The sequence below is a fragment of the Hipposideros armiger genome, unplaced genomic scaffold (assembly GCF_001890085.2).
Source record: "Hipposideros armiger isolate ML-2016 unplaced genomic scaffold, ASM189008v1 scaffold_97, whole genome shotgun sequence".
Taxonomy (NCBI): domain Eukaryota; kingdom Metazoa; phylum Chordata; class Mammalia; order Chiroptera; family Hipposideridae; genus Hipposideros; species Hipposideros armiger.
This window is the reverse complement of record NW_017731447.1, coordinates 4,196,552-4,211,395: the sequence shown is the minus strand read 5'-3', so window position 1 is coordinate 4,211,395 and position 14,844 is coordinate 4,196,552. Positions and strand designations below refer to the sequence as shown.

At 43.8% G+C, this 14,844-nt stretch overlaps 1 protein-coding gene across 1 annotated transcript in view; it reads left to right on the top strand.

Moving 5' to 3' along the window:
* SND1 (staphylococcal nuclease and tudor domain containing 1) overlaps nucleotides 1–14,844 on the top strand; it is a 442,168-nt gene that overhangs the window by 47,006 nt on the left and 380,318 nt on the right. The window contains exons 3-8 of the mRNA XM_019646123.1: nucleotides 2,541–2,661; nucleotides 6,247–6,325; nucleotides 8,582–8,742; nucleotides 9,518–9,609; nucleotides 10,226–10,384; nucleotides 11,637–11,743. Of these exons, the coding sequence (XP_019501668.1) occupies nucleotides 2,541–2,661; nucleotides 6,247–6,325; nucleotides 8,582–8,742; nucleotides 9,518–9,609; nucleotides 10,226–10,384; nucleotides 11,637–11,743 (719 nt within the window). The remainder of the gene's footprint in view (nucleotides 1–2,540; nucleotides 2,662–6,246; nucleotides 6,326–8,581; nucleotides 8,743–9,517; nucleotides 9,610–10,225; nucleotides 10,385–11,636; nucleotides 11,744–14,844) is intronic.

Here is a 14,844-nt window from a genome sequence, read left to right as displayed (position 1 = left end):
GAATTTTGAGTCCCAAGTACTCAGTTGCTTCTTAGATGGCACTCTGGGACATCATTTGAGCAGACCACAGTTAGTCTCCCTGTTTGGCCATGCTGGACCTTGTTTAATAAATGCTTTCAGCAGAGTTCCCTATACTTGATTCTTAGAGTTGTTTTGAGAGGCCCTGTTGGGGTAGCCTCTCTCTCCATCAGGCAGCCTTCTGCTGCTTGTCGTCAGTGTGAATGCTTTTACCCAGAGTGCTCTGCTGCTCTTGTGAGGAGTGAGGTGCTCAGGCACTTCCCTGAGCCTCCCAGTTGCCGCTCTTCATGTAATAGCTTATCCCGTGAATGAATTTGCCCAACCCTGGGTGGGATACTTAAGAAAGGAAGATTACAGAAACTTGATTTTTGTTTTTAATAGCAATAGGTATATGTCCTCTTCAAGACCTCCAATGTGACTGTCTCTGATGGCCCACTGACTGACCAGCTGTAAAATTAAGGTCCTTAGAGAAGTGTGCTCCTTTAGTAGGCTTTAAAAGCTTTGACTAATTCTGCCTAGTTGGTAGATACTGGAGGTTTCCCCACAGGGGCTTGATATTTCCTTGTGAACTGACCCTTGATAAATGAATTTTTACCAAAGTCTTGGCTGCCTTTAGGAGTACTTGTCTTATCAGAACTTCGCAAATGCTTAGGAAGGCAGTGTGTTACTCAATTATAGATAGTAGTGTGGCACGCAGAATTAAATCCTGAACATTAGATCTAGTTGAGGATGTTTTTAGAGCACATGGATCACTAAGTTAATAAAAGTTGTAGGAGCCTGTGTTACTTGATTCAGTAGTGTTTCTGTGCTTGTTCAATAATTGGGTTCATTTATCAATCAGACTTCGGTGACAGGTCCCTGTTTTCATTTTTTAGGAGTAGGGCAAGGGGCCATAAAACTGTGGTGCGCTCTATTGCTGTTGAGTGATTCACTCTGCTTGTTGGTGCTTTGAGGAGGAAGCAGTAGATGCATTAGCGTAAGCTTGTGTTTGCGTTCTCAAGAGCGCTTACTCAGGGTCAGTTCTTCCCAGAACCATCCACAGTTCATGTTATATAACCGGACTGGTTTTGTGAACACAGCCCAATGGGTTGCTTGGCTTCTGGTTTCTAGAAAGTCATATGGATATTTTTCTTCTAGAAAAGCTTGTTGGATAACCCCATGGAATAATCTTCATGGGCCGAAAAGCTCAGGCCCCAGATGTACTGAAGTGCGTCTATGGCGTGTGGCCCGAGTTCTGTGGCTCCGCGAGACTAATAAGCAGTGTATGCCTATCATACGCCCCTTTCCCCGTTTCTGCTTTGCGTTTTTTCTGCACATGGAGCTCCTGCTGATCATATACTCCTCGACCTCTGACCCTCTCCTTCCTCATTTCTTTTCTAAGGGAACGTGGGGCACTGAGCTAGGTCCAGACTGGAAATTCAAGTGCCTGTGGTGGCCGACCGTGACAGGGCTGCTTTAGAGGAGACATCTCTGGGTACCAACCTAGGAGTGATGGTCTGGGGATGGCAAAACCATCCCTTTACCTGGTATCTTGAGATCACGTGGACACTCTGCTTCCCGTTGTTCGGGTGTGTGACTCACTCCCTGTGTCAAAGTGACCCCTTACCAGAGCCTACTACCCATGTCTTCCCTAAGATTCTGGGACCATATAGGGTCCCCCTGCTATAGTTTCAGACCAGAGCAGTAGGAGAAGAGACATTTGGGGAGAATACTTCCGACCCTTCTCACCTCTGTTGGCTGTTCTTTAATCAGGCGGAGGAAATGACATGAGCGAAGCTGTTACTTGAGTAGGGGGCTCACTGAAAATACAGCACCGGCACTGTGTCCTTACTCCACAGTGCCTTGAACTTGAGGTTTCAGTCTAGTTTAATAATAGTCAGTGAAAGTGCTTTATAAACTGGGAAGCAGCGAGCAAAGGGAGGTGGTGTATGGCTTCCTTTGGCTAGGCGAGCTTCTGGGGCCTGGGACTTCCCACTCAGGAGTGGGCTGATAAATATAAAGCGTTAGAATGGTGGCTGGCACATGGTAAGTGCTATAAAATCATTGGCAATTATTATTCGCGAAGTAAGCTATAGCTCAGAGTAGATGGTGTTGGGGGAGAAAGTACTACTGCCAGCGTCTGGAAAACCATGAGGCCTGACGTTAGGGCCTGTGTGCTGGTTAACCCAGCTCCTCGACCTGCTTTCTCATGAGCCTCCAGGTGTGTGATCTGCTCTGTGTGCCTTTCTTTTTTTTTAATTAAAGTTTATTGGGGTGACAATTGTTAGCAAAGTTACATAGATTTCAGGTGTACAATTCTGTAATACATCATGTATACATCACATTGTGTGTTCACCACACAGTCAGTTCTCTGCATTTCATTCTTTTTGTTTGTTTGTTTGTTGATTATTTTATTTGCATTTCATTCTTATATTCTCCTCAGGGCCCAGCACAGGGCCAGGGTCCTGAAGGAAGGCCCCTGAGTGCTGACTGTGGCAGGGAACTCCACAGCTTCCCTGTGACACATTTGTTCTGCCTTTCAGCCCTGGGCATTTCCTGCTCGAGAGTTCCTTCGGAAGAAGCTGATTGGAAAGGAAGTCTGTTTCACGATAGAAAACAAGACTCCCCAGGGGCGAGAGTATGGCATGATCTACCTTGGCAAAGGTGAGTAGCAAGGAGGCAAGGACACATCTCTTTCTCTGAGTCTAACGCTCCTCCAGAGGTCAGCTTCCGTCTGGTGCAAGGCCAGTGCGAGTGCTGGTGGCGGGGGCTGGAGGACAGTTGGCTGCTGACGTAGGTGGAAGTGCTTTGGGCACTGAAGCTCCCTGCGCGCAGGCGCAGAGGCACGGCCTGCTCTTGCACTTCCTCCTGTGCTGCTCTCCTGGCGTGGCTTCCGTGTAAGTTGTACAGCGCAGCGTTCTTCCCCGTAGTCAGGCCCTCAGCCCGTGGAACTCAACGGCTCTGTGTTTCTAGGTTGCAGTGCTAATTGAATTGCCATCGATTTCCGATTGCATCTTCTATTTCCTTTATCTATTTGTGGTTTTTCTTCTCATCATGGGGACTCCCTTTAGGAAAGGAAGATTTGTTGAGAGCTTGTGGTTTTCTGCAAGCTACACGTTTTGTGATTGAATGGAAACGACACAGCCATTGGAGTTCTGTGCCTGTGGGTTAGAACCCTGGTTCTCCCCTCATGGACCCTTGCTTAACCCTTAACCTTCCTAAGCCCTGGTTACTTTATTTGTAAGGTAAAGAGAGGCTATGTGAAGCACCTAGCTCTGGCACAGAGTGTGTGCTCAGTAAATACATTGACGTGTGCACACAGGCCTGTTGTTTAGGGCCAGATGGCTCTTGGGATAGTGGGTGTTCTGCTCTTTTGGATTAAGTAGAGGGAGAGTAAGCTCATGGAATAGAGTTTGAACAGAAATAGGACATTGCAAGATTTGGTAGAATGTTCTCCGTAAAGCATAAAACAGTTGTGTTCATCTGGAATTATTTTGGGAGCAGATATATTTTTTTAAAATTTCCTGTGATTCTTTGATAACCTCCCAGCAGAGCTGCTTTAGATAATCTGTTTGACTTGGGTAGTCAGTGCTGGAAGTAAGCAAGAAGGGTAGAGTGGCAAGGCTAACAGCATCCTCCTATGATTCTTAATTGTAGAGGTCTTTGAAAAGCAAGTTGGCCGTGACCTTGGAGGCGTCTTGTCTAATTTACCCAGTAGAGAAACACCACCTTTTCCTGCCCCCCAGACTAATGGCTGTCTGCTTCTTGATAGAATGGGAAGTTATGGAAATGGATAGAATCTTTTCAAAAAAAGAAATAGACAAATTTGCCTTTGACCCATAATTCAAATAATACAGTAGGAAATAAACACTTAGCATTATTGTTGGATGGTTACCTAGAAAGAATGTAAGATAAATAGAAGTGCACTGCCTTCAAAATGTAGTTGTTCAAGGATTTCATTACCTAAAAAAGTTCCAATTCTATTTCAGCTGGTCAGTCTGCTGTTACCCCGGAAGAGACCTCACTGGATGACAGATAGTTGCAGGCACAGATGTCTCTATAAAGAGCCCATATCTAAGAGTTTATTTGAACAATCTCAGTCCTCAATTAAAATGGTCAAATTTTTATGTTAAGAGAATCCGACACTTAAAATGATCTTTAAAGTTTTTTTTAAAAAGTTTATTTTTTTAAACTGACCCAAATTACAGACTGGATATAATTAAGCAGTAATATACTAATGTTTAGAATAACATCTGGCACATAGGATATGATCAATGAACATAGAGTGAAAGAATGACTGAAATCACCTACATTTTCAGTTTTAAAGACTTAAATGGCTTAAAGTTTAATATTGTCACTCAGATACTTTAAGCAACTCTAACGCCAATTCTAATGAAAGAAAACAGTCGCTTAGATAATTAATTAGTATTCAAATATTTATCCTATTTTGTAGCTACTCTTTTTACGATGGGGGAGAATGGTAGAATTTGAGAAATTGTGATTAACCTACATACAGCATATTACAGAAAGAGATTAGTCTTCAGACTTTTGGAGCATCTGTTCTTTGTCCCATCCCCAATTGTGACTTGATCAAATTCATAACATGATAAGTAATAAGCAAGAATCAGATGCTTGCTTACAAATTCCGTTTTCAGTATTCTGTCCACCACACTTTGTTGCTTTTCGTTGGGAGGCTGGCCCAGAGAAATGTATTTTTCTGCCTTAGAAGGAGCAGTCAGAACTCAGTTTTTAGAATCGGGCCTGCTGACAGCCATTGTCGGAGTGCTCTGTGCCAGGAAAATGTCTGAGAGCTATTGGGAGTGCTGTCGATTGGCTGGTTTTATGGCCACTCACCTTATTTGTACCCCGGCTTCATTCTTCTCACCCCCTGACCTCCTGGCCCCTTACTGCTTAACTTTTCCCTTAATTGTTGAATCCTTCCTTTTGCCTTTCCATTCTTTGGGATTCCTGTTGCTTTGAAAGAACCAGTGTAATATTTACTAATTTCGCTTAGCTGTGTGTCTCTGTCTGGCCTCAGCAGTAACCTCAGTGGAAAGGTTCTTGTGAGCCACACTCACTCTCAAAACCCTAGCTGCCTTTGTATAAATGTCATTCATCTTAACTTTTCTGCGTAAGGGAAGAGGCTTACAATTTGCCTCTGCAGAAATTGGGGCATGCTGATGGCAAGGCAGTTAGGTTGGGTTTGTGGGTGGTGTGTGTACTTGTCATTGTTTGCAGAAGTCGTTGTGTAGTGTACCGAACAGAAACCTTACAGAATTTTATTTGGTGCTGACTTACCTCAGCTAGACTGCTGTGTTTCAGTTTATCTAGGAGCTTGTTCTCTGACATATTAAAGATTTTTATGCGGTGATTCCCTCGTAGATGTGTTCTATATCATTTTGGCTGACAAGCAGAGATTTACGAGAATACACAGAACCTAAAAGCTTTTTCACTAGCATGGAACTGCAATTAATGTTCAAGTGCCCAGGTAAAACGTAATCAGGTTGGGTTTTACATTTAACTTCATTTTTCTTGCCTGCTCTGAAGGCTGCTGTATGAGATTAGAAATCTAAACACTGTCCCCCATGTCTCTGTGGAGAGCAGGAGAAAGTCTTCGTCAAATGGTGTAGCTTGTCTTGGGTCCTGTTGGAGCAGAGAATAGGGCACCCTGAGAGGAATTGGAGTTTCTGGTATAAACGGTAATAGACAATCCTAAACACATCTGTCTTTCTGGTTGTGTGCTGTGGTTTTCATTCTTGTGTGCTTGGTGATTTACAGACATTGTTTAATCCTCGCAAGAAGCTATCTCGGCAGGTACTGTTCCCATTTAATAGATGAGTAAATGAAGATGCTGAGTGGCCTTGTCTGGGCTGTAAGAGGAGAGTTGGTATTCAGCTCCAGGCCTCTCCGCTCAGGTCGGCATTCTTTCTGCTCTCCTGGGCTGCCGCATGTGTCTTGTTTTCTTGTCAGTCTCCAGTAATTCCTGAGATTGCCTCTGGCCTGGGAGATACACAAGAAAATTAGAAACAAAGTCCTGAGAAAAAGATTTATAGACCTTTGGGTCTTAGAGACTGGACATTTTGAACGAAGAGGTTTTCTGAAAAACCCAACGCTGCATTGCTGCCTTGTCCAATTCTCCGGCCACACACTCTCCTTGAAGAGCTAAGGGTGCAGGGGGCTCCGTTTGAGCTCTATTGCCATCGGAGACCAATTTGAATCTTGTGTTTAATTCCCTTTTTTCCTCCTCAGATACCAATGGGGAAAACATTGCAGAGTCTCTGGTTGCAGAGGGCTTGGCCACCCGCAGAGAAGGCATGAGAGCCAATAAGTAAGTCGCCATTACACTTCTGACCCTCTGACCTCCTTCTGCCCCGCTGTGAGAGTGGGGTCGCTCAAGGGAGGTTGGGCCATCGCTCTGTGTTGGCTTTGCTGCATTTTCACCCTTGGCCCTGACATTAAATGGGTAACTTCTGGTGTCTGGCTTTTAGGCCATTGCTGCCCAAGTGTGGATTATTCTGAGCCAGCCGGTTGCTCAGCATTCATTAGTGGCATTTGGTGTGTGGAACTCCTTTACAAACAGGCTTTGAGGCAAGGCAGCTCCATTCTTCATAAGAGTCCACAGGCTCTGTCTTACAGAGTATTTATCCTTCCATCCCAAAAGATTCATTGAGCATTTACTATGTGCCAGACTATGTTCTTGGCACTGAGAATAGAGCAGTGAACCAACAGGCTTAGCTTCTAACAGTTTAATGGGGAGACAGACAATAAACCAATGCAACCAGATATACAATATATCATGTAGGAGGAATAAGTGCACTGAAAAATAAAATGGAGTGAAAAAATAGAATTCGAAGCAAAATCTGCTGCTTAGAGTCTAGCAAAACTGACAAGAGCTCCATGGTTCTGTTTTAAAGTCAGGGAAAATTTCTTTCTCTCCAGAGCCCGTAAGTCTATTTTGGTCTATGGATCTGTAGATACTTAATAAGTAGTAGGTAAAAGTGGGTTTGCTTAGGTAATGGCAATGTGAACTTATTAGAAATGAGTGCTAGGTATGTAAGCTTTATAACCCATGTATCATGTTCAAGTTCACCAGTGTTGGCTCTCAGCAGGATGGATTGCAGCTGGCTTTAATTAACACTTTAGTCTCTGAAAAGTGATATGCTACATCAGTAATTTGGAGGGTAAAGATGCTGTTTAAATCATTAGCAAGGACTAACATAGCTGAAAAAAGGCTTTGGATACATATTTGCATGGACTGTACCAATGATGGGGATGAGCAAAGGCGAAAATGTACTTTATGCATTCTCCTGCCATCATAGACGTGGGGACCCTCATTCACCATCTACTTGTGGTCCTTTCCGACTTCGGAGTCACATGCTGGAGCCTGTACCTGGGATGTGAGCATGTGAGAATTAGTTGGATGAAGACAGTTGTCCTAGGTGGTGTTTTAGAAGTGTGCCAAAGCTGTATCTTAAGGACAGTTGCTGGCGTGATTACCGTTGCGCTGTGTTTTAGGAATCCAGTTTGCAAACAGAATGAAGAATTTTTACAAATACCATAGCAGTATCATACCATCTCAACAAAGCAGCCTCCCCTGGTCTACCAATCCTTTTTTTCTCCAAAGTTCTCTTAAAGCCTTCTTTTCTCAGTTTCTATGTTTGCTTCTATCTCTGAAGCTATGTTTTCCCATCGGATTCTGGCTCCCTTGAATCCCAGAGGATGTGATTGTCTTTTGTTGGGCGAGGAGGGAAGTGAGTTACTGAAGACTTCTGGTTTGAGAAATTGTAGGGCAGGGATCCCTGCCTAGACAGCTCTACTGATCAAGATGGGAGATTCAATTTCTGCATGTAGCCACTGATGGAACCAGGTATTGAGACTGTGGAAAGGTCATGCAGTTCACTCTTCAGTTCTTTGCTCAGGTATGTGTGAGAGAGAGAAGAGCAGAGTCATTTCTGGTGCTTTTTTGGGTTTTGTTTATCTGCTGACTTTCTGGCTACTCTTGTATGCAGTTTGGTTTCCTGCCTGATGAAGGAAGAGTCTAACATTTTCAAATTGCTTTTGCTTAGCTGGCCTTATTGAATGTGTAAGTAGTTCTGGGGTGACATTATCTGCAATGACAGTACTTCCTCTGCATTCTCAGCCCTGGGCTGTAGACAACAGGGAGCAAGGGTGGTTCTCAGTCCCCTTCCCTGCACTGTGTCCCGCTGAGCTCTGCCTGGATCCCAGTCCCAGAATCGGGCTAGTTAATGGAGCTGTACCCCCCCAGAGCTGCTTCCCTCTGAGCCACCAGCTTGCGCTCTGGTAATCACTGCCAGTGGCAATCCTGAGATGTGTGTTCTTGGGTCTTCTCATTAAGTGCTCTTAAGATCGAATCGGTGGTTTGAGGGAACAAATCTGGAATCTAGAAGTCGCACTTGCGGTAGTTTTCTGGTTATAGGGTTGGATCTGAAGCTATTGATCTGCAACAGATGCTTTGGTCTCTTCAAGGAGGGAAGATGCTGAAGAAATCCAGAGTCAAAGAAGAGCCTGAGATTGCTGTTGTGAGCTCACTCACTAACCGTCATGTTTATTTCTCACTTCCCAGTCCTGAGCAGAACCGGCTTTCGGAATGTGAGGAACAAGCAAAGGCCTCTAAGAAAGGGATGTGGAGCGAGGGGAACGGCTCTCACACCATCCGGGATCTCAAGTACACCATTGAGAACCCACGGCACTTTGTGGACTCACACCACCAGAAGCCTGTCAACGGTGAGGCCGGCGGGCACAGACATATGGCCTCGGGGGGGGCTCTGCATGTGCGCGCGAGCTTCTTGTTCATAGAACCTGTCCTGCTTGTTTACTGTCCAAGGGCAATTGTTAAGGGTAGAGCAGCACATGGATTCGCAGCACATGGTAGAATCCAGTTCACATGGGTCCCGTCAGATGTATTTTTGGAGAGGTTAGTCCTTTGCTCGTGTAGGGTGGTAAACTGGTATCTTGGCACATTGGGGATCTTCCTGTTTTCTAAAAGATGGCCACTTAAGTACCATCCCCAAAATGGTAGAAATGTGTATTCTTTATGCGTCTCACACACACACACACACACACACACACACACACACACACACACACACACACACACCACACACTCCATATAGTTCTGGTCCTACTTTGAGACCTTGTTAATACTGACTCAGTGAAATAAAATTATTACCAATCCTGACTTGTTATGAATTGCTTTTGCTGGGCACCTGGTACTAAGGTGAGCAACTTACCTTCCTGATAACAAAGTTTAGGTATGAGCCATGAGGTCCCAGAGGTTCAAAAGACCTAGAAGTTGGCCTGATCGCTATTCCCCAGGAATAGTTCATGGAAGAGTCTGTTGTGTGAATACTAACGACCTGCCAGCCTTTCATCACTTCTCAGAGGGAGGCTTTCCTGAGGGGTTTGGGGAGAGGAACCGCATTGAGTGCAGTTTGATTAGGCATTGTTTATTCCTGGCATAAGTTTTGCTAATGGCTTAGGCTGTTTATTCTGTCTGCAGCTATCATCGAGCACGTGCGAGATGGCAGTGTGGTCAGGGCCCTGCTCCTCCCAGATTACTACCAGGTTACCGTCATGCTGTCAGGAATCAAGGTCAGACCATACACGGGGCTGCGGGGTGGGTATTGGGCTTGTGAAGTATTCAGTCATAGATGGATTTTTCTAATTGGGGACCTCAGATCTACTGTTTCTTCCTGATATAGGCCATGAACATTGGCTAGAGTACATTAAACTTTGCAGTGGGACAATTCCAATTAGATCAAATACGATTTTGTAATGTTTTCAGTACTCAGGGTCTGTTTGCAGTGGATTGTGCAGAGATTGTTAAAACATGGAAAGGGAGGCAGGAAGTGTGCTGAGTACAGCTTGTCTTAATGTAAAATATCCACTTTTGATTAAACAAATACCAGGGATTTAAAGCTAGGCACTGGTCAGTCTTTTTATGACAAGGGGTTGTTTTCAACTGTAGTTAAAATTATTTTCCCTGTGATGACATGAGTTTTGTTTGCCTCACTGAGAAGTCTGAGGTGATGATGCTATTTCCAGTTACTTTTCACCAGTGTGTTTTCAGAAGGTTTAGAAGACCTGATCTGAGACTATCCCCAGCATAGCCTTGTTGGTTTGTGCCCTTTGGATGTCCAGTGTGGTGGGAGTGGGCCGAGCACTCCTATTTAAGCTGCATTACTAACCCACCTTACTTTTGCTGTAGTGCCCAACTTTTCGACGGGAAGCAGATGGCAGTGAAACACCAGAGCCTTTTGCTGCAGAAGCCAAATTTTTCACCGAGTCTCGACTGCTTCAGAGAGATGTTCAGATCATTTTGGAGAGCTGCCACAACCAGAACATTTTGGGTACCATCCTTCATCCAGTGAGTGTGCTGTGCAGACTGGGCTCTGTGGGCTGGGGGCCCACTTGGGGTTTGAGGAGCTGTCGTTTGCTTCTCTTCTTTATCTATTTAAGAGCCATTTAAGTATCTTGGCAGGATTATCATCTGATTTTTGAGACATTTTCAAGGGAGATATCAGTTACCTGATAGAATTGGGCAAATCTGTGCAACTTCTCACTTTTAGAAAATACATCTCCAATGTTCCAGAGTTTAAGGGGAAGAGGGACTTTTATCAGTTGTTACCCCATGTTGTTCCTAGAGGTGCTGTGCACAGGAAAGTGGGGGCTGCTACACTGGGCAGAAGTAGCTCTGATACTTGCAGGATAGGATTGGTGAGTTTGTGTATAAGCCTAGAAGTTGGCTATTAGGAGTACTGGTAGGACTATGATGAAGAAATCTTTCTATGGAGAAATCACTTGGTGAATGCCAGGCCTTGTCCACTTCCTCCAAACTCTGCTTTTGAGCAGGAAATAGGTTCTTTATGTTTTGACTATTGGGAGTTGTACCCTACTGTATACTTGGATAGGTGGGTTATCCTTGGACTGGAAATGACCTTGTTTTTTTACTACTGGAGTTGAAGTGGACTTTCATTATTATAACCTCTATCCAATACAGAGTAAACTGTTATTTTTTTGGCTAGAGAATTCTTCCGTTATGGCAGTTGTGGAAGGCCGGGAGGCTTGGTTCGCAGTGTGCCAAGGTCATGTCTGATTCTCCTGGAGCACTAACTGTCTGCCCGTGCCCTGCCAGATGGCTCCATGTCACAGCAGCATGTGAATTGCGATTCACTGGGCAAAACGGAGCTTAAGTTATTCCCTTACTCAGCTCGCTCTTCAGCTTCCCCCTCATGAAAAGGGGACTAAGTGCTGATCTTCGGGAAGCAAATAATAAGGTGTAATCTCCACTAAAGATTAACATCCTCCTCTGCCCACAGGAAAAGCTATTGAAATGTCAATTCCATTCAGTGCCACTAACATTTATCCTATTCCTATTAAGTGAGAGCTACTGTGCTGTGTTGCGAGGGTACGAAGCCAAGGTTGCTGAGAGTCCAGAGTGGCGTCTCCCGTCTTACGGCTGGTTTCTTGATGAAAAAAATGGCGCTACTTTTTTTTTTTTTTTTAATGCACTGCAGGCCAGCTTGTGGCTATGTTAATTGTGTCAGACGTCTAGAGAACAGCTTTTCTTGCCATGGACTCGAACCTCAGCCTGCCTTCTCATGTGCCTTGTTTTTCAGAATGGCAACATCACAGAGCTCCTCCTGAGGGAAGGCTTTGCACGCTGCGTGGACTGGTCGATTGCGGTGTACACTCGGGGTGCAGAAAAGCTGAGGGCGGCTGAGAGGTAAGGTTTTCCAGGGAAGCCTCCCAGCCAAGGATCTTGTTAAGGATCTTCAGGGAAAGAAACCTGGCGACCTTCTCTCCCGCATCTGTGTCAGTGTCTCTTCTGTTTCAGTAAAGGATTCGGGAAACTCCAAGAGGCTAGTATCTCAGAGGAGTAGCTTCCTTGTAAGTCTTGAGGTTCAGTCGAGTTCAGGGCTATCCAGTAAGGACCTAGACTTCCACCCAGACATCATTCTTCATTTGATTTGCTTTTTTCATGTTTTCAGGTCACTTAAATTTGGGGTTTTAGGCATTTGGGATGAAATAAACTTGAAGCTCATTGTGGATGATGAAAGCTCTTACCAGTTACTCCCAAAAAGGCAGGCTGGAGCCAGGGGTGTGATGGAAAGATAGAGCCTAAGGGCCTACAACAGGACCATTCAGTGCTAGTGTGAGGCCTAATGCCCTACTTTATTTAAAAGCATGTTTTAGTTATAAATACTAATGCAACTGTGAGATGCTGTTGTCCTGTTTTTGGCTAGGTGCCTCATGGTTAAAGCAGACGTATACAAATAACTGATTTCCAGAAAAAATGATAGTGGATTTTCCAAATATTGGTGGTGATGTCAAGTGTCAAGGTCAAGTATTTCCAGGTGAAGGTGAACCCCATTCATTTGATGGGGTAGATGGAAGAAAACGAAGCAGGTAGCAAGAGCAAATGAATGGAGATGGTGATCGGGAAAGGCCCAGCCCCCGCCTCCCAGGATACATTTAAGCGGCAGACCCCTGAGCACTGATGACAAATGTTTCACTCTCATGGCTTATTGTATGGCTTATTTTGGAATCATAAAATTATAATGGTCTTGATAATGTCACATTTTTGCCTTTGAGACACATAGCTAAGAGATGTGCGAGAACATGAATTTGATGACTAGCCTTTTTCCCATTTCTTAGGTCTTTTACATCCTTCTATACCTGTAAGCAGAAGTACTTGCAACTCTTTGTAACGGTTGATTTTAATCTGGGGTATTTGATATGGCATGTCTGACAAAGGTAGACTCTGTGATTAAGAAAAATACAATGATTATAATTGATATGGGGGCTGTTTTTTCTACATGTTTTGGGTAAAGAAGACAGTATAAAGAAAACTTGTCAGATTTTACTCGAGTAATTTCATGAGAAATGCATGACTCAAAGCATTAATCCAACTACATTCCCATTTGCAGCAAGCTGTACAACAGGAAGCAGGGTGTGTGTCTGGAATAGAACATGATGTATTTCTTTGCCTGTGTAATTTTAATATTTTGCATTGAAGATTATGAAATCCTAGCTCTACTGGAGAAAGATATGCCTCTTAAATGTTGGCCTTCTGATTGATAAGTGTAATAGTTATAAGTCTGCTTGACGTTATAATAAACTGAACCAAACTTTTCAAAGAAAAATACAATGATTATATAAAAGTTGTGTTAGTCTTTATGTTCCACAGCTAAATTCAAAAGATACAATACTCTTATCAAGGATTCCAAATACCTCTGATTGTTCTGTGATACTAATTTTTGTTGTTGTTCAGAAAATCCTGTAAATCCACTATTCTAAATTATTATTTTGGTTGATAATTCCTATTCTATTCTTTAAGTTCCTGCCTCTGTCTGAAGAAAGGGAGTATAATGACAGCAGTATTGCCATGTTTTATAACATCTATAGGCGATTGTATGGATTTTTCAGAGTGCTCATTGTTGTAAAACAGGTTTAGACCAGCAAATGCAAACCATATTTTGATAATGTGATTACTTGCTGTTCTGTATGCTGTATTCAGCTTGCTTGCATTGTCAGTAAATCCCTATTGAAGTACTTTGTGTATTTTACAGCTACTACGTGCAGCTTTGTCTTTCTCATTTTAGTGCTTCTTTTTAAAAAGGTTGCAATACTGTTTTCAGAAATAGTGGTTCCTTTCCCCTGCACATGCAGTGCTTGTTTGTAAATACTTGAGATAGCTGTTCACTGATTTTCTTTTTTCTTTTTTTTTTTTTTTAAAGATTTTAATTGAGGAATTGGGGGAGGGGAACAGACAATTGCTGTCCATTTGTTCCTCAGTCTAGTTGTATAGGACATCGCTTCACTGGCCCATGTTGGTATTATCATTGCGCTCTTCCTGGATGAGGCAGATCGGTCGCCGGCCTCTGGACGGCTGCTCATGGTGGCTCTTGGCAGCTCACACTAGCTGCCGGCTGCTCACACTGGCTGTCAGCCACACATGGTAGCTTATGGCAGCCCACTGCAGCAGGGGTTGCAGCCTATGCCATCGCCGGCGACTCATGGCAGCCCAGCTTCAGGTCGAGCTGTTGTTCACCATCTTAGCTGTAGAGGGAAGTGTTACAGGCCCTCATGTGGGATCCAAACCTGGGGCTCTGCTGCTCAGAGCTGGTATCCCAAGCCAGCTCTTAACCAGTGTGCCACTCGGCCGGCCCTGATTTTCTTTTTTCAATCTTTGCACATATTCCATTTATCTCTCTTAGTCTGACTCAAAAAAATATCTACTGGGCTCAGTACTAGAAAAAGTTTCTGCTAACCTGATTTTTAATCTTTTGTTGGTTAACTTCTTTTGGAGGTGTGTTCATTTTTCTTACTCTTTTGATGCCCCACAGTGACAATTTTGTTCTTGTTTTCCACGTAGGATTTGGGTAGCTGATAGCCTATCCATAGTTCAAATGGAAATTGAAGCAGGCCTATGTTTTAAAAAAAAAAAAAAAATATATATATATATATATATATTTGTTTAGTGTATGTGTTGTTCCCATTTAAAAGAGCACTTGCTCTGTGTTTTCATTCCAGTGCCACTTTGTCCAGTTTGTCACTCAGGAGATACTGGATAAGCCAAAGAGCTAGTTATCAAGGTGGACTTGTTTTGTCCAGGCTCAAAAACTTGCCCACCTAGACCCAGCCTCCCAGCCGTGGGTTTACAGCTTATGTGCATTATGGATCGGTACAGTTGCTTACATACTTTTTCTTGGCGGCTGTCACATTTTGTCCTGGTTTGACTGGTGGCCTTTCTCCTGGGTGCCTTTACTGTGAGGAAGGGTAGGACTGATCCTGTACTGTTTGCCCCAGAGTGATGGTGGACTT